Consider the following 22,573-nt stretch of genomic DNA (forward strand, 5'->3'; position numbering starts at 1 on the left):
TTTAAAACTTCTTGTCACAGCGTTTTACCAACGAGGATCATTTGGCTGTCCATAAACATAAACATGAGATGACACTGAAATTCGGTCCAGCTCGTAATGACAGTGTCATTGTAGCTGGTTAGTATATCTTTTATTAATCCAACTCTTGGAACGTGCCCAGATTTTGTGTATTTTCTGTATATGCTTGAGATGCTGTCAGAATTGTTTTTTTTTTTTACAAATAAAATGCAGTTATGTCATGTATTGTCCTTTTCCTTAACATTGATTGGTTGACAGATTAATAATCTACTGCCTATATATACTTCAGCCTTAGTAATTAAGAGCAGTCTAATATACAGAACTTCACAAAATTGTTGTGAGAAGAAACATCTAGCAATTTATTGTAGATACAAAGAATGCATATCCACACAATATATTTTTATCGAAGTCATTTATACATGTTGCTATGAGATAACTTCTTATGGTTTCTTACTTTTTTACTGATCTTAATTATGTCTTATAAAGAAGCTTTAAAAATAAATTTTAATTGGTTGAATACACTCTTCCTTAATCTCTATATCTTTGATGGTCTTTTATGGTAATATCTTCTTTTAAAATATTTTTTAAATTTTTGCTTTTGAACAAAAAGGTTTATAGAAAAAAAATTGAAAAGGGTCTGAAAGGCAATATTAGAATAACACAGTAAACAGAATTAGGTTTTTTTTAAAAAAAATCTATTTTGTAATCAAAACGATGCTCACATTCTAGAATGATCCATTGACTATGTTCACATTGCACTAAACCAGAATATGGTTTGTTTGTTTGGATTTGGATTGTCATGTTATATGATTTGATCCATAGGGGTTATAAATCATGGTAAATGTAATGTGTGATCCAGGTTATTATGTTATTTGGGCATTATTGTTTGTATAGGCCTGATTCAAATGTATTTTATGTCATTGTATGAAATACAATGGAATTACAGTACATGTAATGTTATCTTCCAAAGGTAATTTTAATAAATGCATACAAATCCTTTATGAAAGGTACACCATAATTTTACACCAAAATAATTTTATAATTATTTTGGTGTAAAATTATGGTGTACCTTTCATAAAGGATTTGTATGCATTTATTAAAATTACCTTTTATAATGTTACGATTTAGCTATTATGTGGATTATTTTCTTCTTTTGTCCCTATGAAGATATCTAATTGTGATTGCATGAACTATCTACCAATGAAATACTAACATAGAACGATAACATATTTAGGAAGCTATCACTAAGTCTCAATCATTATATTATAACTGTCAGATATGAGATTCAAAGAACAAAATGAGATTTGGACAATGTGTGGGCACATATATCTTGGGAATGCTTTAAACACTGTTGTGTTTGAAGGATTGTGTGCTGCTGACTGCAACTGATATACAATTTGGAGAACAATACATTTTAAGGTATCCTAATGAGTGCCCCTCCACCCTCTGATTATTTTGTTCTTCAAATCTGGCCAATATCCCATGTTACTATCATCGATACAAAATTAATTGTGGGTTTTAGGGTATTTATATTCTGCAGTGTTGGAAATTAAAATTAAAATTAAAATTTGTACTGATTGTGTTTTTTAAAAGTTTCTATCATTCTCTCCCCTTGTATTTATTTTGAATAGGAAGATACTATTCTTCAACAATAGGTTTTAATATTATTTAATTCTTATTTATTGTCGGGTTGTTTTATTGTTGTGAGCCGCCCCGAGTCCTGCGGGAGAAGGGCGGCATATAAATCTGACTAAATAAATAAATAAATAAATAAGTAGGTGAAGAGGTGTCAGGCACAAAAGATCAGGACCACACATGATTTATTACTAATCACATCTATGCCCAGGAAACTGCTCCACTAACCATTAGCCTTGGCTTGGCTTTAGATAAGGGTCAATTGAATTCAAGAGATATATAGGATTTAGTCAGTTTGTGCCTACATAGAGACTTTAGGTGACTTCTCTTTTGACTCCGCCCCCATGTTCTGCCACCCCTTCTCATATAAGAGATATTTTTTCTTAATACCTGACTTTTTCACTTTAACTGCTCAGTTATAATTTTTAAGATGAAAGGCTATTTTCAAATGAATTTAATTTTATGATATTTTGGAGAAACAAACATTTAATTCTGTGTTACATTTAATTTTGATATTCCAGTATTTACAAAAAGCAGTATTTGCTTTTTCTAAAGCCCATGAGCAAAGTAATGGATAAAGCACATCTTCAAATACAAAAATGTTATCTTTATTCTTCCTTATAAAGAGTATCCTGAATTTCTACAAATCAAATGTTCATATTTTTAAAGTCCTTTTAACTATGTATGAATTTTCAATAATGTTCTTCAAACAAAAATATGGTGACATTAAGAACAAGATGTTCAATTTTGTTCTTACTGTGCTCTTGCTTGAACATAATAATTTTATAAAGTGCACATGATGTTAATAATATTGATTTTGATTGCCAAACATGTATGCCTTTATATTAGGGGGTGAAATAATATATTTCTCTTTTAATCTCAGATCAAACTCCAACGCCAACTCGATTTTTGAAGAATTGTGAAGAAGTGGGTTTATTCAATGAACTAGCAAGTCCTTTTGAAAATGAATTCAAAAAAGCTTCTGAAGATGATATTAAAAAAGTATGTAAATGTAGCGGATTAAATTATCAATTTATAGAGTATTGATTACTTGAATTCTGTTTATAACTAGTAATTTTGCATTAACAAAATGAGGATGAGCATTAAAATGTTAAATTTAATTCAATATTACTTTGCTTGAAAGACAAAGCTCTTAATAGGCTTTTTGTAGTTCTACATTCTATTTATAAATGGACACTGTTGTTTTTCTAAGATTGAACTTCAAGGATATCACTTATATTAAGTTAATATTAGCAGTAGATACCTTCTAACTAACTGAAGAAATCATATTTTTGGCTACTACATTGGCATTAATGTTCTTTAAAGAGATATTTATATTTTGCAGGTTTTAAAATTTATCTCACCATTAATTCTTACAGATGCCTCTAGATTTATCACCTCTTGCAACTCCAATTATAAGAAATAAAATTGAAGAGCCTTCAGTGGTTGAAACAACTCACCAAGATAGTCCCTTACCTCATCCAGAGTCTACGACCAGTGATGAGAAGGTCAGAGATTTTTTATACTTCAAATATACAGTATTTCTATTGATATTACCAGTAAATCTAAGATAATCGTAAAATCATAAATATTCTGCTAAACTTCATCTGCAAATCTGTATTCCTCATATACAGTAGGGCAAATTAAACCCACATTAATGTAAACATTACATTAAAATTAAATTTTTAAATGTTACATTTTTGAAGCACCGAAATGCAGTTTTATTACCCTGTATAGTTATTAAAAGTTGGTATAGCAATGTTTGTGATGCAAACACAATCTTTACTGCTATGTATCTCAAATGGACTAGGCAATCAAACCTATCCATATCAAGAATCCATACCGGTATTACACATTTAAGTGATATACTTACTTACTGATTAGCCCTTGGGCCATATCAAAGTGCAGAGTTCCAGACACAAATTATTACTAAAATCTGATAAAAATAATTTAAATTTAAATGATGTAGAGACACTTATCAAGCGTGAGGAAAAAAAACCCTCTCAAACGATAACATGTTTGCAGAATATTGTCTTTGCCTGCAGTTCTGATCAAACAATCTCTGCTGGGGTGAGTGATCTATTTTGCGACATGAAAGTGTCATACATTTAGTTGTAATGTGTTGGGAATTTCATTGGCATTGGCAGTGATAGGTGAGGCAGAAGCAGGTCATGGAGAGAACCAGAGCAAAAGTGAACTGATTGACCCATTTAATCTCTTTCTAGAATTCCTCTTTTTTTCTCATACTTTTTCTTTCATAATCTCTTTCTGACACTTTTTTTCCCCTTTCTCTCTTTCTTTTCTCACAGCAGTCTGCTGGGGAAGGGACAGATCATTCTTGCCAGGGGTCTGAACTGATCAGTTGTGAAGAATTTTTGAAATTAGTCTGAGGGTTGCATGAAATCGGGCCAAGGGTTGCATTGGGCCTTAGGACTGCAGGTTGCCTATTCCAGATCCATGTGGTAGTTCTTAATGTAAGAAATGGTAGTAAGTTGCAACTAAAAGAATTCAAGGGATTTTAACATTTTTGAGAAAAAGTTAAAAGAAATCTAAATATAATTAAATAATTCTGATTATCTTTGATTCTAATGAGGCTTGGGAAATTGAGAAGCTTTCATGTTTCTTGCAGGAAGTGTGTCTGCAGCAAACTGCCCAGCCTACTTCCACAATTGTACGCCCAGCTTCTCTACAGGTTCCTAATGTGTTGCTTGCAAGTTCTGACTCAAGTGTCATTATTCAGCAAGCCATACCTTCACCAACATCTAGCACTGTCATAACACAAGCTCCATCTTCCAATAGGCCAATAGTGTAAGTGTTAAATAGATACTAAAATGTTCTTATCGCTTGTAAATATATCCTCACAACTGCTGGTATAAGCTTCAAAGAATTCAATAAAATGGCAAGGACTAGTTGGGGTTTTGAAAAGTTGAAGAAAATAATCCAGATTTTCTAATAAAAACTGTCAGTTTTATTTAGTTTTATGCTTTATATATAAAGGGGGGGAAATGATGGAAACAAATGTTGATGTTTGTTTTGTAAGCCATAATAGCTCTGATTTATCTCCAAAGTTCCTCTCTTAAAATATTTTTGCTGAAAGGAAGGTAGTGTATTCATTGATTCCTCCATTTTTTGTGGGTGCTATCTGGAAATTGGATGTGTTAGTTGTATTTTGATGGAAGAGAGGAATTGCTAAAAACATTTCTCCTTCCATTAGTGGTTCTTAGTTTTTTTTACAAACCGAAGGATTAATTCAGATTGCAGAACTTCGTATCTGGATCAGATTATTTCTTCCTCTTCTTCTGCTTCTGCTTCTTTACAATGACATTCCAGGTCTGAAAGGCCCCACTAACCCCACCATCTAGAAAACCATCAGATAACGTTACAGTGTTCCATAAACTATTTCTAATTTATGATCAATAGCAATGATCCTCAAACAAATCTCTTAGTGCTGAAATGGTGAAACCCATTAGATGAGTATATCTCTGATTTTTTTTTTTAAAAAAAAAAAACTAAGTATGTTAATAATTTTTATAATTGGATAGGATTGTTGTAAATATTTATGAAATAAAAAAAGATCATCTGTGGTCAAAAATTAAAAAACAAACATCATGATGATTTTTTCTGGTGGTAGAAAAGAGAATCAAAATTACAAATTAAAATTAATCTAACAATGGAGATAGAGTAGAAAATGTTTCAGCACCCTAGACCTTTTTCAAGGACTACTGAAATTTGCAATATTCTCTCTACTATACGTGCTATAATTATTTTTTCTTCTTTTCTTAGACCGGTGCCAGGCCCTTTCCCCCTTTTGTTGCATCTTCCTAATGGACAAACCATGCCTGTTGCTATTCCCGCTTCAATCACAAATTCTAATGTGCACGTACCAACTGCAGTTCCAGTAAGTCTATTATATGATGTAATACTTTCCTTCAAAGGTTGGACAAATCCCTCTCACTGAATCCTTATATTGGGAACATCTGTGTCTCTGGCAAAACCAATGAGGATGATGGGAGAGGAGCATATAATTATACAGTACTAATACTGGGAAACTGAAATTAGATCTAAATCAGGATCCTGTGGAGAAAAAAAGCTGAAAGACATTCCTCAGTAGGAGAAAGGGGAAAATCTTCATATAAACTAATTTGGGCAAGGAGGGATGAAGCATATCTGCTCTAACTATCCCCCCAACATAGTTTATCAACAGTATTACAGGCATCCCTAATGCATACCCTGTTTGTAGTATTCTGACTCAGGCTTGGTATTTTTTCAACATTTTTAATCATCCTTATGTATAATTGGTCATAATCAAAGGCCTGGATACAGGTTTATTTATTATATATAAATAATATATAGAAGAATATCTGGCTCTTCAGAATAAAAATATCTGGGTCTTCATGAATAAAAATGAAAAGTAGCAGTCCATATTATTGAGATATGTTTGATAGCATAACTCATGATAGGTGGAGGCCAGCTGAATAGGGGAGGAGAAAGATTCATCTTTACTCCTTAGGGAATAGGCTGTCCCTTAAGATGTAGGAGGTTAGTTTTCAATTAACCAGTAAGAGGTGCACAAAATGTTCAAGAGGCAGGGCTTCTCTGTATTGATGATGTGAAACCAAAGTCTAGATAGCCATCTGTTGAGAAAGAATTCTGGATTTTTGTGCTGAAGAGTGGATTGGACCAGGTGGACCAATAAGTTCCATTCCTCCTTTAGTTATAAAAGCCAACTGGGGGACTTCAGGCTAATCATTCTCAGCCACATCCACCTCACAGGATTGTTACTGTGGATTAGAATATAGGAAGCAGGGCATTGTGTAAATTGCCTTGAGTTGTAGAAAATAAAAAGTGATTTGTAAATCTAATAGTAATAAAAGTGATCATTGTAATAGTAAATTAATAATATTTCAACAGATAAAAAGCCTTATTGTGAACTAACAAAACAAGCTCTGTTTTTCAGAGTTGGCCCTGGCCCTGGAAGCAACTCTCATTGGATATTTGTCCATCTCCCACATTGTCTGCTTTCCATAAAAAGCTGATGGTTGGCTTTTCACTGGGATGTTTGAACAGTATCTATTTTACTGTTACGGTTTTGTTTAATACTGTACTTGATTGTGTTTTTGCAATCTCGTTAGCCACCACAAGGCATCAGCACACACATTTGATTAATAAATAAACATGTCTGGAAAGATTATTTCCCAAACAGACTGCTGCTCTTGGTAGGGATTCTTCTTCCTGGGTACCACCTACCTAATAGCAGCAGATAGGATTAAAGATCCTCCGAGTCAAGTCTTAATCTCATTGAGATAGAGCAGTGTTGTGATATAGTTTACTTTAGTAAGGGGATGTTCATTCATTCACATAGGTAGAAAATCCTAATTGCTTATGAAGTAGAGTTTCTTTGTATTTGGTCTTAACTCAGACTCTCTTGGACAGCTTGTCAGACCTGTCACCATGGTGCCTAGTATCCCAGGAATTCCGGGACCCTCATCTCCACAACCAGTGCAGTCAGAGGCAAAATTGGTAGGTGCTGCATCATTTTCCCAGATGTAAAATTGTATGTGAATACTAATAATCAGTACAAAGCTGATCATATTTTGATTTGAAGTCTTTTGGTACTTTCTGATTCTCAGATCATTGACAGGTCTGTTCTAATGATATGTGAATTCTGAGGGAGCCTTTATGTTATGTAAGGTTTTTTTTTAAGTTTCAGAAAACAAGACATTTAAAACAATTACCAACTCGATTTTCTTTCACATCTTCTTTTCCTTCATTAATTTCAGTAGAAGGGAATACATTCTCTAAGTCCCCATAGGTAGAAGATGTCTGGAGATTCTCTAAATCCCCATAGGTAGAAGATGTCTATGGAGATTCTTAGTCATACAGGTCATGGTTGTCCCAAAGGTGCTTTTTCAAGAGGCAACTGGACTTTCTTGTTTTTCTTTGAAGACATTTTGTTTCTTATCCAGAGCTGAAGAAGCTTCTTGAATAAGAAACAAAATGTCTTCAAAGAAAAACCAGAAAGTCCAGTTGCCTCATGAAAAAGCACCTTTGGGACATAGGTAGAAGATTTAAAGAAAAATTCCAGGGCATTAAAACACATTAGTGACACACAGAACAAACTGACCTGCTGTTAGATGAATTAACATTGCCGGTGCCCCCACAAGTTGGGGGTTGTTTTGTCCAAACACTGAATCCTGCTCAAATTATTTTCCACATTTTGTTGATGGAAGCATGAAAACTGGATCACAATTTACATATTTAAATGCAATGTTGTATTCTAGTTTATATCATTTGGAGAAAATTAATGTAGCCCCTTCAAAATCCCTGGTAAAAATAACAATTTTATCAACCACTGTGGCTGAAAAATTGCTAGTTTAAAAATTAAAATTACAGTTGAGGCAATTGTTCTGTTACATGTTTCTGATTTAGCAATTCATTGTTGTGAGTTCATTTTATTGTTACTTATTTTTAGTGTAGAAAGTGTTAATTCTTATCTATTTTTGTTAGTGTGCATTGGTGAGTGACTGCAATAAATTCAAATTCAACTCAAATAATTCCATGACCAGCTCAACATTTGTATAACTTGAGGTAAAATATATTGTAGTTTCTGTTTTTTTCTCAGCTGCATGAATATATATAGTTGAAACGTTAGTGCCTACTAGGTTAGAGTTGCGTGTGCATAGATGCAGTCAGGAAATTGACAAATATGGATTAGAGGGCAAAACACTTTCTTTGCTGTTATTGCTTTGCTGTAGCTGGTATTTAAGGCATTCTGAATCTTTAAGACTTGTGGTCATTGATAGCGCGATTCTCCTTTTAAAAATTTTGAACGTAGTGGCCATCATCACCCTTGATAGCATTGAATTCCATAGTTTTCTATGTTTTGTAAACATAGTTTGCAGAAAAAGCTGATTCTTTTCCTAAACTTAGATGTTCTTTATTACTTTTAGAGATTGAATGAACTGATCACTTGATTATAATACCACAGGTATTATATTTGGAAATTATCAAGGTGGATGGGATTCCTGCAAAATTTAATGGTAGCCATATAATTTCAGAGTAGCCAATGTGACTACAGTTAATAGCCTACTGTACTTACAAAAAATGAAAATATTCATGAGAAACTAGAAAGTCATGTTCCTTTGAAGTTATACATTCCAACTTTTGTTACCGTATTTTCCGGCGTATAAGACGACTGGGCGTATAAGACGACCCCTGACTTTTCCTGTTAAAATATAGGGTTTGGACTATACTCGCCATATAAGACTGCCCCTCTTCCAACGCACACCAAATAAAAATTAAAAAACATCAACTGGCTCACCCACAATGTAAAAACAGCTGTGCTAGACCCAAAATGGCCCCTGAAACAAGCAGGAACCTCACACAGCCACAAAAAGCCCCCCAAAAAACTACTTTCACACTTTACACACACACAACACAACACAACACAACACAACACAACACAACACAACACAACACAACTGGCTCACCCACAATGTAAAAGCAGCTGTGCTAGACCCAAAATGGCCCCTGCAACAAGCAGGAACCTCACACAGCCACAAAAAGCCCAAAAAACCAACTTTCACACTTTACACACACAAAATTCCACATACAGCTTTGTGAGATTTTGTGTGTTTGTGTAGTTAGAGTGAAACACTACAGAAACACACTAAATCTCAGAAAGCTGCACATATATTACTTTATTTTATTTTATTTTTATTTTTATATGAAAGCTAAATTTAAAACTTCCTAAGCTTTAAATGGCTAGGTCTAAAAAAGAAGAACTAAAAAAAACCCCAATTGACTATTTTTTTTAAAGCTCCCAAAGGGGAAAAAAACTTACCCAATAGAACAGGGATCTCCAACCTTGGCAACTTTAAGACTTGTAGACTTCAACTCCCAGAATTCCTCAGCCAGCTTTGTTTTGCTGGCTGAGGAATTCTGGGAGTTGAAGTCCACAACTCCTGCCTGCATGATTGCAGGCAGGGAGTGGCTTGCTGATGGAATGGATTCAGGCAAGCGAAGCAAGGCAAGCGTTGCGATTAGCAGCTAAGGTAAGCAAGCTGGAGGGGGAAAACTTTTTCTTTTACAGGGCTCTGGGCTCTGGCGATCCCAGCTGAGTTGCCTGATTAGCAGGCAACGCAGCTGGGATCGTCAGAGCTTGGATCCATGGCTCTGGCGATCCCAGCTGCGTTGTCTGATCGGCAGGCAACTCAGCTGGGATCGTCAGAGCTTGCAGAGCCATGTAAAAAGAAAAAAGTTTTTTCCTTTAACATGGCTCTGGCATCCCAGCTGAGTTGCCTGATTAGCAAGCAAAGCTGGGATCGTCAGAGCTTCGATCGCCAGAGCCATTTAAGGCTCGTCAGAGTCTTTTGGTTACAGGAGCCTGGTTACAGGAGAACGACACCCGGCGTATAAGACGACCCCCGACTTTTGAGAAGATTTTCATGTGTTAAAAAGTCGTCTTATACGCCGGAAAATACGGTACTTAACTTCGCATAGTGTATAAATTACTTTATTGTAATCTTTAATTGTCTGTATTGTGTGTATAACGATAAGCAATTATAGTTCTTTGTTTCTTGTAGCCAAATCAACACAGGCCATACACAAGAGGAAAGATAATCAGCAGGTTTGAAAATATGTATGCAGATTTATATTTAAAAATGCTAAGAGTGAAGGAGATGAATATTAAAAACATAGTCTACAGAATATTAAAAAGTGGGAAGCAGGGGAATAAAATGTCTTGACTAGGAGTACTGTTTACCAGCGTATTTTGTTTCATCTCCTACTTACCTATAATAGTAACAATAGTAGGCGTGTTCTCTTATATAACAGGACTAATTACACAACACACAAACAGCAGAGAGGCCATGTTTCTAGATTCTGCCTGATTTGAAAAAGTAACACCCACCCACACAAACCAAGAAACTTAGGAGAGAAGTACATTCAAAAGGGGCTAAAAGAATTTAATATAGTATGTTGAGAACTCAGCTTCTAAGTAAGCTCAATATATACCGGTAGATAGTCATTGCCTTATAACCATTCTTTTAGTGACCATTCAAAGTTACAACGGCACTGAAAAAGTGACTTATAACCATTTTTCACATTTACGACCGTTGCAGCATCTCCATAGTCATGTAATCAAAATTTGGGCGCTTGGCAACTGACTCATATTTATGGCAGCTGCAGTGTTCTGGGGACATGTGATCACCTTTTGTGACCTTCAGATAAGGAAAGTCAGTGGGGAAGCCAGGGTACCTAAGAACGGTTTTACTAACTTAATAACTGCAGTGATTCACTTAGCAAAAAGGTAATAAAATACAATGAGGCAGAACTCACTTAACAATTTTCTCACGTAATAACAGAAATGATGGGTTCAGTTGTGGTCATACATCAAGGACTATCTATATTATTTTTCAAACTTGAAATGAATGCTTGTCAATACATATGCCTATATATTTATTATAATCATCACTCACACATTCAAGTATATACAAATAGTGATATTTCCTGAAAGAATGCTCAAAGTAAATGACTTTTAATCCTGGTAGTCAAAAAATAACTTAATGCTAGTATGCTTCCTTATTAAAATAGTATCATTCACTGTTCTTTCTCACAAAGCTGCTCTTGGAAAGAGTAAATACTCAGTAGTGACTGAATGTTTAACTTGTGATTATTACAGCTGTACTTAGTCAAAACAAAAAAGGTGTTGAATTTTATTTGCTGTCCTAGTTGTCTAGTTTTTTAACTAGAATTTCATGAACTTGAATTTTGTATATTATTCAAAACTGACTAATTAATTAATTAATGACAATTACCATATGTAATAAAGAATGCTTGATTTTGTATATATATTTTTTTAAAAAAATATGTTTCCTATATTTGAATTGAGCATTGTGGTGTAAAAGAAATGTACGGGGAATACTTTTAGAAATGTAGATTGTATAATTGTCCTAATTCAGAATAATTTGCTATTAAATCTTCAAAATATTTTTGTATTCTGTGCAACAGTTCTCAGATATATAAATATCCATCAGAATGCTGTTTTTTTAAAAAGAAATGTTACAGCAATTTATATTTTATGAATTATAAAAAGAGCCTTGATGGTGCAGCGGACTAAGCGCTGTTATGCAGCACTTAGCTGCCAGTTACCTGCAATTAGTGCGAGTTCAAATCTCACCAGGCTCAAGGTTGACTCAGCCTTCCATCCTTCCAAGGTAGGTAAATTGAGGACCCGGATTGTGGGGGCTATAAACTGACTTTGTAGAAACACCGCTAATGGGGGACAAAAGCCCTAATAAGCAGGTATATACAAAAGAATGAAGGCTATTGCTGTAAGTGCATTGTAAGCCGCCCTGAGTCTTCGGAGGAGGGCGGCATATAAATTGAACTAATAAATAAATAAATAAATGAAGCTTGAAGTGTACAGAATTAAAAACAAAAATAAGCCATGATGTCACATCCAAAAAGGCTGCCAGAGCAGTCCTGCCTACCAGTTAGAACACTTTTATAACCAGCTTACTGGTTATTTCCCCATTCTTCTCACAAGCTGGTCTAAATTTCTGCTAAAGTTTAAGGAACTTTTATCAAAGTTTTATCAAATTAATTGATCAAATCTATGATTGCTAGGCTGATATTCTAGATATTATTCATTGCAGCCTAAATAGCTCAATTTAATTTGTTTTCCTTTCTGATTTAGTTAAGTGCGAAAAAATTAAAATGTTGACACTATTATTACACATGAAGGCATCTGCAGAGTCTGTAAATAATGAGTTGAATTGGGAATCCCCCTGAATCCAGTCTTTTTTTAAATGCTCAGCCATCAATTTTGGCCAAGAATGTTGTTGCCCAGCTGTGATGCATCTGGTTCTGCTGTGGTCAGACTTCAGTATTAACACACTGGTCTTAATTAGGGATTAAGTAGGGATGTGCAAACCATTTTGAAGTATGACTCTCACTGCATGCCTACTTTAAGCTCCAGCTCTTCGTGCTCAGAAGACAGTTTTGCTGTCAACATTTTCAAAGCTAGAAATTGAAGGCTAGGCTTCAATTGTAATTCCAGCACACGTGTCTTCAGTGAAGAACATTGGGAAAGGCCTTGCACTGAATTTTTCACAGATGTAGCTTCATGAAAGTTTCACATGAAAAACTAATACTGGTTCTTTGGTATTTGTTTGAATTTGTTTTTCAAATACAAAAAGCTGTTCTTGTTTCCTACCAGTTATAATCTGATTATTGAAAATAAGGCTTGTTATTACACCAGAATTATCTGGATTATAAAATCTATAACTGAGGCCACTTTAAGGATGGCTCTCAATAAGTGTATATGGGAGAAAATCTTCTCCTGCATTATTACAAAAATTGAAATCCCACTTTGCTTCCCATTTTCTCCAATTTAAGGAATTAAGATACATTTTATCAGTGAATTCTTTTGAATTTTTTTAAACTAATAAAATACAGTCCAAGACAATGTTGTCTTTTTGAACTGTTCAAGATTTATTTTGCTTGAGTGAAATGCTATATTGTATGTTTAAATATTTTAAGTGTTATTTTTATTCTGTCCTTTCCTGTTTAACATTTTTACTTTGTTATTAGCTAGCTTGATCCTATTAGCTTAAACCTATTAGGATGCAAGAGGAGATATAAATATAAGTATAAATCAAATGTGTAATGTTAAATTAGGTTTCAACATTGGTGAGAACTTTAGGAAAGTAGAATATTAGTTTTAATAATAAACTTGTAGCAGCTTTGATTTTTAGTTTAGCAGCCCTTGCTCCTTGAAAATTGATTATTAATATTACAGTGAAAACCTGATGCAAAAAATTGCCACTAAAACATTTGTGCCACTTGAGTTGTCACTTGAATTTAGAAAAGATTAATATTTCAAAATATTTTTTATTTAACAAAATCTGTTACAAGTAAAGCTTCCAGAAACCTGTTTACATTTATATAATTGTGCACTGGAAGATCCTGTGAGCAAATTAGTATTAGGGATAAATCTATATTTTTAATTAAGTAGAAATACATAAAGTTAGAAAGTATTAGCAACCATGCTGAATATCGTAGCTAAGCTTGGACAAATATAAAAGCTTTTAAACTTTAGACTGTAAACTCCTTGAGACACTATGCATTTAAGTTTTTAAAATTGCCACCTAAAATGATGGTGCTTTAGAAGTAATAATATGCAAATGTCCTCAAATGAGTTATAAAGCATAATCATGGTTTCTGAAATGCCAGAATTGTAGCAAATAAAGAGTTAACATTTATTGTGGAAAAGAAAGAGGTAACAAATAAGGTATCTTAATTAGAATTATTGTGATAGAAAAACATTTTTCTTCTTAAGTGGCATTCCCCAGAACTCTGCAATGTCTTGTGGCAAACTGAGAAATACCTGGCATATAGTGGGTAGCCTGTAGGTTTTCTGCAGGGGTTACTACAGAGAATTGACAGAGGGTAGCTTGGCAAATGTTCAGAAACTCACATTAACTTGGTTGAGCTCCACATGGGACCTTATATTCAGTGGAATTCTTCTGACCTGGCTCTCTGCATGCTAAGCTAATCAGCAAACACCTAATGAGCCTGCTGTAAGGAAACAGACCCTTTCTTAAGTTCATTTTTATACATTCTTGGAGGGGGAGGGGGAGAAAAGACTTCATGAGGACTGATGATGCTGCAAAGACCACAATAATGATAATTAACTTGCTGAATTTAGAAGATTATGCTGTTAATTAGTTGCAAAATAAAGATAAGTAATAGAGTAGCAGATGGTAAGATAACACCCAGGAGAAGGAAGGTTATTACTCTGATGAGGTTTTGTGGCAGATATGAAATATGGATCTGACTTTTTCATAAATTGTTTTTACAATAATACTGTATCTGTGAACTCATGATGGAGTGATCTAGTGCAACCAATTCAGGCAGATGTAATAGGAATTTATTTTCAACGATAGAGGCATTTTTTTGCAAACACCTTTATTGTTTACTATTAAATAGCAGTTAATATTTCAGATGTATTGCAAATATATTTTATTTGTTTGTGCAGTTGTTTATTTTCTATAGCCGCCCATCACAACCAGTGACACTGCGCGATGTACATCATAAGCACATAATAAAACAATAGAGAATAAATATATATATGGTTGCCAAATAAAATTATTACTATTGAGGTTAAGATAGCCAAGAAACGGGATCCTTAACACATTTGGGGTCCAAACCTAAGCAGATCTTCACATCTTTACAAAAGGCTAGTAGGGTTGGGGTCATCCTGATTTCTTAAGGAAGAATGTTCCAGGGGGCAGGGGCTATGGCAGAGACAGCACGTCTCCTAATCTCCACCAGTCAACATTCCTTGGCTGATAGGACCCATAAATGCCCTATCAGCCATACTGAATTAGATGGGTAGAAACAGCTGGGAGAAGATAGTCCCTAAAGTAATCTGGTTGTGAAGGACCAGATTACCAGATTGTTAAAGTCCTTGTGAAGGACTTTAAAAGTGGCAACTAGCACCTTGAATTGTATCTGGAAATACTCTGGCCACCAATACAGCTCACGTAATATTGATGTTACATGTCAAACATCTGACACAGCCATATTTTTCACTGGTTGATGCTTTCAAATATTTTCCAAAGGCATCCCTATATAGAGCACATTGCAGTAATCCAGTCAAGAGGTCACAAGGCCATGAGTGATTTCACAACGCCTCCCAGTGCAGGAATGTGTTCAGCAGGCGCACAACCCAGAGGTGTGTGCAAAGACCCTCCTAGCCACAGCTGTTACCTGCTCTTCTATCAGGAGCTATTATAAGTCCATTTTGAATGAATATCTGTGCACTTTAGCCTTACTAATTCTGTGTTTGATTTTGCTGTGCCAATATATTTCTATATCACTAGTGCAATATAGTGATGGAGGCCTCTGTTAAATTTACTAAATTTAGTAAGAGGTCTCGGGTAAACCTGTTACATTGTAACATAATTTGTAATATGATTATGGGTACGTGTATATAGTCTTAAGGTTAAGATACCAATGGCAGAATGGTTGATAGGAGGCAGTTTATGGATTGTATGCAATGCTGAGTGAAAAGAATTCTGCTTGCATGTTAGGGCTTTTTAATCAAAGTCTCTGATCTTAGAAAAGCCCGTTTTGGGAATTCAGTGATCTCATGAAATTCTCTGGAATGTGGCAGCAAGTTATAATACAATTGGATAAAAACGTGGGTACATATAACATTACAATTTTTTTATTGTTGATTACACTTTCTGTTGCAGGGCATCGTTCATCATTGAGTAAATGGAGTGTGTATGGGTTTTTGTCTCCCTCTCTTTAGAGATTAAAAGCTGCTTTGACCCAGCAGCATTCTCAGGTAACAAATGGAGATACTGCTAAGGGACAAACAAGTGGACTAGTTCGAACTCAGTCAGAGGAAGCACGACCACAATCACTACAACAGCCCGCCACATCTACTACTGAAACACCGGTAGGAAACCTAGTTTCTGACTGAGTACTAACATAAAAAAAATCTTAACAATTCTTTCATGTTATATGTCTTAAACATATGGAGAGGAGACAGATTCATCTTGATATAATTAGATAAAAGAAGAGGACAGACGCTGGGAGTATATGGCAACTAAATTACAAGCAAGTAAGATAGTTGAATATGTTTATTGTACTCGTGCAGAAATGAAGATGGACTTAGTGATTTAATTTAAATTTACCTGCTTTTCATTGCATTTATCATGATTGTAAATGCAACATTGTTGCATTTATTATTGTTAAACATTTATTATTGTACCTCTGTCCGTCTTTTGACTGTATTGTTTAAATTATTAAAAGGGACTAACTGTTTTAAATTTATTATTGTCTTGGGGCGAAGATGATAATGAATGAAAATTAATTCCACTGTGACTTTGTGTAACTATATTAGGTTGGAAAACAGTTTTATATATTAGACAATAATTGTCTTCTCACTTTGGGTAGACAACTTTTAAATTTTCTGTGAGTTCATTAATTTCACACATTGTCCAATATCTTAAGTGCTTTAGGCATGCTCATTCTTAAGTTTCAGTTATTTTACATGATATTCAAATAACAGAGTGACTAATAACAATCCTGGAATCCTTTACAAAATAAATGTTAAAATTTATAGTGGATATATCAAAAAGCATGCAGCGTTTGTCCTAACAAACTGTGATATTCTGGTATCTCTAGGCCTCTCCTGCTCAGCCTGCACCACAAACGCCAAATACAGGAGGCCGGCGAAGAAGAGCAGCAAATGAAGATCCTGATGAAAAAAGACGGAAATTCTTAGAGCGGAACAGAGCAGCTGCTTCGAGGTGTAGACAAAAAAGAAAAGTTTGGGTCCAGTCTTTGGAGAAAAAAGCAGAAGACCTGAGCTCACTAAATGGTCAATTACAGGTATTTTGATTTTTTGACTTGCAATTTTACGTTTTCTTATTAAGAAGTTTAGTCAATCAAAAATTGCAATTATTTTTAACAATAAGCATAACATTTTAGAAATGGGCCACTGTGTTGCTTATCTGTCTTAGTGATTCTAGTGTATTAAGCGTAGTAAAAAGAGCCTTGGTAGTACAGGGGTTTAAGGCACCCTGTTATTAAGCTTATTAAGACCAACTGCCTGCAATTACTGCAGGGTTCGAATCTCGCCAAAGCTCAAGGTTGACTCAGCCTTCCATCCTTTCTAAGGTAGGTGAAATGAGGACCCAGTTGTGGGGGCAATAAGCTGACTTTGTATAAATATACAAAAGGATGAAGGCTATTGCTGAGCACATTGTAAGCCGCCCTGAGTCTTCGGAGAAGGGCGGCATATAAATCAAATTAAAAAAAAAAAAAATCTGCATCCAGACTAATATTTTATTTCAGTACAACTTGAAATGGTAGCAAGGAATACTAAACTAAAACCTCTGCCTAATAAAAATTATATGTCCTGAATCTAATAAAACACCCATCCCTTGTTTAGTAACATCCTCAATTAGTGACTATTTGCAAATGCAATGGTAATAAAAAAAAAAATTCAGACCAATGTGCACATTTACAACCAAATTTCGTATGCCTGACAAAAACGCATGCCAGAATGATAATGCTGGTGTAGATATACAAGAACTTTATTTGAATAAGACAGAAGCAACCAGTAATCTTCACAGTCTCTTTCTCTCTGTCCCTCACATATTCGTTTGTAGCCATTTTGGTTAATGACCTGGTTGTTGGAACGGAACTCAGTTGATAAGAAAGGAGTGGATGTAAAGTAGCTGAGCATGATTTTACAGACACAGAACACAATTATGAGCAACTGGTGCCCTGCTCAGTTTGGACAACCATTGCCAATTTCCCTTCTACCTTCCCTTGTAACAAAGGCAGGTAGAAGAGGACAAGATGGAAAATGGCAGTTAGAGTCTTTTTCTTCACATTTTGATTGCTAGTCTCATGAAAGGTGATCCCATCTACTTTATTCATAATAAGATTATGAATAATAATAATATTCTAGTTCTCATTAATTGATAAACTAGGCTATAATAAGTTGACTTATACTTCTAGTATAGATTTTTTTTTGTGGTGTTTTATATTGTGAGATTTTAATATAATCATTTTCATAAGGTCCAGCAGAAAATATTTCTTGAAATATCCATTCAATATAATTTCTTGGAGTCGATTTCTTTGGGCATTAGGAAAGTGATATTATCAGTTGGACTACTAAAAAAAGTTTGTCAGACCTTTTTAAACTAATCATCCATGTTAAGAAATTTCTGAATATTAACGCACAATAATAACAGTAATATAACAGCAACAGTAACCATTGTTAAGAGCACTCTTGTTCAAGCAACTTGTACAGGTAGTCCTCAACTTCCAACCACAATTGAGCCCCAAATTTCCATTGCTAAGCAAGATAGTTAAGTGAGCTTTGTCTCATTTTATGACCTTTTTGCCACAGTTAAGAGAATCACTGCAGTTAAGTTAGTATCATAGTTGTTAAATGAATCTGGTCGCAAAAAGAGATCACATAACCCTGGGACACTGCAAACACCATAAATACATGCCAGTTACCAAATGTCCGAATTTTGATCACATGACCATGGGGATTCTGCAGCAGTCATAAATGTGAAAAACGGTCATAAGTAACTTTTTAAAATGATGTTATAACTTCAAACCGGTCACTAAGCAAATGGTTGTAAGTTGAGGACTACCTGTATTCTTTAAAAAAAAACCCAGCATAATAGCATGCTGAACTTATCAAGAGATGCTAGTAAGATAGCTCAGGTCCCAACTACCATATTTTTCGGTCTATAAGACGCACTCCTCCCCAAAAAAAAGTAGGTGGAAATATCTGTGTGTCTTATAGAGTGAATGTTGCTGAAGCCCTGCCCGCCCTCTAGCCCCCACCCTTCGGCCTCTGTCTCCCAGCAATTTGCCTCCTTGCAGCAAACAGCCTGGTTAGCTTCAGTACAGCCTGATTTAGCACGAGCAGCTGATTGGCAGTTGGATCTGCCTCCCAGAATACTGTCCATCAGCTATTCCAGGCTGCAGGGATCGCCATTGCCGCCTCTGCACCCCCCATTTTCGGCCTCCATGCGCCCTGTTTTTGGGTTCTGTATGTCCCGTTTTCGACCCGTTCAAGGCGGTGGGGATAGGTGGCGGTGATGACTGGCGGCGATCCCTGCAGCCTGGAACAGCTGATCGGCAGTATTCCGGGAGGCTGATCCAACCGCCAATCAGCTACTCATGCTAAATCAGGCTGTGCTGAAGCTGACCAGGCTGTTTGCTGTTTGCTGCTTGCTGCAAGGAAGCAAATTGCTGGGAGGCAGAGGCAAAAAAAAATTTCTTGTTTTTTTTCTTGCCCGAAAGCTAGTTGCGTCTTATAGTCCAGAGCATCTTATAGTCCGAAAAGTACTGTAGTTTGTCCAGCAAATCAGTGGAGAGTGTCATCTAGGTCAGGGTCAGCAATACAATATGCCTACAGTAACTTCAAATACCAGATTCTTACAAAATTTTCAAATTTTAAGAAATCTCAAAACGCCTGAAGTATTACAAAATTTTGTGTACAAATAATCTTGATGAGCCTCAGTAACATTGGTCAAAATTTATGAGTTTATTGTTTCACGGTTCTTTTAGCAATTAAAAATAAATAACACCTCTGAGATGGTAATATATAGATTTATGATGAAAAAGCCTCTTTCAGTTTTGTCCAGAAAGACAATTTGGAAGTGAGTGATATATCCCAATAGGCTGCGCCTATCTAAAATAAATGTGATCTAATAGGGGTTTCTGCTTGTGTTAATAACTTTTCCTACTTAGAACTGTAGTTAGGTGAAACTATTTTTTTCACATTCTCAGAAATTACCTTCATATTAATAGATGTAAAAGAAATACATAATTTACATTCTGCTATCAGCAAAACTGGTCATTGTGAAGGCCTGAATAGTCAAGAAAATTAAATGTCAAAGAAATAATTAAACCATGCTTTATAGAGAAACATTAATCCTGAATTCCTGTAATTCTTGACTTGACAAGTTTGGAGAGCTGATCAGGGTGAGCAATGATGATCTGCAGTTACTTACATTCAGTGTCAAATATAATAAATTTGATCATCCCCAGTATGCTGACTCTGAAATAATGCAAAGGTTCAGTATTTTTTTACTTTGTCAATTCTACAGAATAAACAGATTCAGGAATATAATTAAAAGCCTGAAATTGCAAAATACAAATATTACTGTACACAGATTTTTCTTGTTTTGAAAGCTAAAAGATGTCATAATATTAATGTCAACTTAGAAATGGATTGGGCCTGTTGCAGCCATTTTTTCCGTTTCTCAGCTTGACACACTTTGGGGGGAGGAGGGAGCTCTGGAATGTCAGCCCAGACATCAACAACTTACTATATCTCATGGGAACCAAGGTCATCCCAACAGGTGCTGGCCAGAGACTGGAAGAGGAGATGCCAGAACACCTGACTGGACAACGTAACCTGTGACAAGGAGGGAGGGAGCTGTCTAATCTTTAATTATACTGAAAGCGCGAGAAATAGCCAGAGCTGGTTTGTTTTTCAACCGTGCCGAAATGTTGTACTCAATAAGGCAGTTCTTTGAGAAAGCTAAAAATCTCAGAGTGCTGATTAAATGGGTTCATTACTTGGAACTTTGACAATTAATTGAATTGATTAATTATTCTGGGTTCTATTTCAGAATAAGAAATATTGATCAAAACGTAAAACAATGGGACTGGGACATCATAAAATTACATAATTTTGGAAATGAAATGTTTGAAATATCAATTAGATACTTTGATTAAAGAGTATTATTATTCTGGTTTACTTAGATTACAAATATACGGTAGATAATTATTTCCGTCTTTGAGGCTGAGACCTCCAGCACTGCATTCATAAGCATACAAATACAGTCATACTTTGGTACTCGGCTGCTTTGAAATTCGTTGAATTTGATATACAACATATTTTGATGAGAAAATTTTATCCTGGTACTCATTTGTTTGGTACTTAATGCGCAAGCTAGAACTTGCTGTTGTCAGTTGCCTCATGACTCCGTACCCTTTCCAGCCAAAGCAAAGGGTCATGCATTAGTCACACGGTAGCTCTCGCCCTTTGCACATCCCCTTGCAGTCTTCTCTTCGTTTCTGTGGTTATTTTGTGCATTTTTGTGTGTTTTTCCTTATCAGCATAGGTAAATTGAAGTTTTAATTTTATTTAATCTAAGTATTCATTTTTAGATTTGTTTCTCATATAATGAAATACAACCCTATTATTTTACACGTTGCCTTAAAATGTGCATTGACTTTGGTTTGGAAACACATTGAATTTATTTACATTATTCCTTATGGGAAAAATTTGGTACTTGCCATTTTTAGTACTCGTCATGCCTCCTGGAACCAATTAACAATGAATACCAAGTACTACTATATTGCTGAACATCTCTTGCTCTTTGAAAATATCAACTATATAGTCTATCCAAATGCATATTTAGAAGCAAAAGTAAGAAAATATTGGTTAACTGCACTCTCCAGTTCTGTTTAAAGTTTGTTATTAATATCTGCCACTGTTTTGTTTTGAATTTCAAACTCAACACGAACAGTTGCTTGGTAAAAAAAGCAATTTACTCAAGGCTGAGTAGATAAACAGCTCACAAGGAAAGGAATGTAAATCGGCACAGAAACTCTGAGAAAGGCAATTGTCCTGAATAGTTTTGCTTCCAGCAGAAAGAAGAAAAGTCAAAATGTAGTCCAAAGTTCATCCAGTCCAAAGGTCAACGTTTCAGGGTTTGTTTTACAGAAGCAGAATTCACAGAACTCGCACACCAAAGCAGCAGATAAGCTGGTTGCTTCCAACAGAGAAACTTGTTTCAGTGCTGCTTTTTCATTGAGGCTGCAACTATCTATCTTTAATTAAGGTCGTTCTCTCTTGCTTGGCAAGACATTTCATTGAGCATTTTTCCTCTGCTTTCCACTCTACTCAACAGTCTAAGGGCATGGGCACCATATCTCATCAATTGACTGCTCCAGATGTTTTCATAGGGCCTGTATGTGATCAGCTTCAGGTGATCCCTGGCTTGGTGTCTCCTGAGGCTGACATTCCACTGATTCAGCTCTAGCAGCTTCTTCAGAGACAATAATCCTGGATCATTACAGCCACAATGAAAAATAGTAACTAAATTAATGGGAAGAGTATTTTTTAAACAAATTTCATTCAGTTTTGTTTTGCTTCCAGGCTGAGATGAACAGGCAGGTGAATTCACTAGGGTTTATTCTGCAAAAAAAGAAAATGATAAGCAGATAAGGCAATTTGAGGTGAAATCACCTTATGACCATATGTGGTGTGGCAGCTGGTCAATCTGCTTGTGCTCATGACACTCAAAATTGCAAATTCATTCACATAATTTAAAGCTGAAAAATGCTGCCCTTG

At 35.2% G+C, this 22,573-nt stretch overlaps 1 protein-coding gene across 2 annotated transcripts in view; it reads left to right on the top strand.

The window, feature by feature from the left end:
- Positions 1-22,573, top strand: part of ATF2 (activating transcription factor 2) — a 46,334-nt gene that overhangs the window by 12,172 nt on the left and 11,589 nt on the right. Inside the window, exons 3-10 of one of the 2 annotated variants that reach the window (XM_070934092.1) lie at positions 21-117; positions 2,537-2,655; positions 3,033-3,161; positions 4,283-4,461; positions 5,437-5,551; positions 7,087-7,173; positions 15,977-16,126; positions 16,858-17,064. In XM_070934092.1, coding sequence (XP_070790193.1) covers positions 21-117; positions 2,537-2,655; positions 3,033-3,161; positions 4,283-4,461; positions 5,437-5,551; positions 7,087-7,173; positions 15,977-16,126; positions 16,858-17,064 — 1,083 coding nt within the window. The remainder of the gene's footprint in view (positions 1-20; positions 118-2,536; positions 2,656-3,032; positions 3,162-4,282; positions 4,462-5,436; positions 5,552-7,086; positions 7,174-15,976; positions 16,127-16,857; positions 17,065-22,573) is intronic. The other variant, XM_070934155.1, reaches the window with a different exon arrangement.

The sequence above is a fragment of the Pituophis catenifer genome, unplaced genomic scaffold (assembly GCF_029215685.1).
Source record: "Pituophis catenifer annectens isolate HBS135680 unplaced genomic scaffold, rPitCat1.0.hap2 SCAF_1, whole genome shotgun sequence".
In the NCBI taxonomy this organism is placed as follows: domain Eukaryota; kingdom Metazoa; phylum Chordata; class Lepidosauria; order Squamata; family Colubridae; genus Pituophis; species Pituophis catenifer.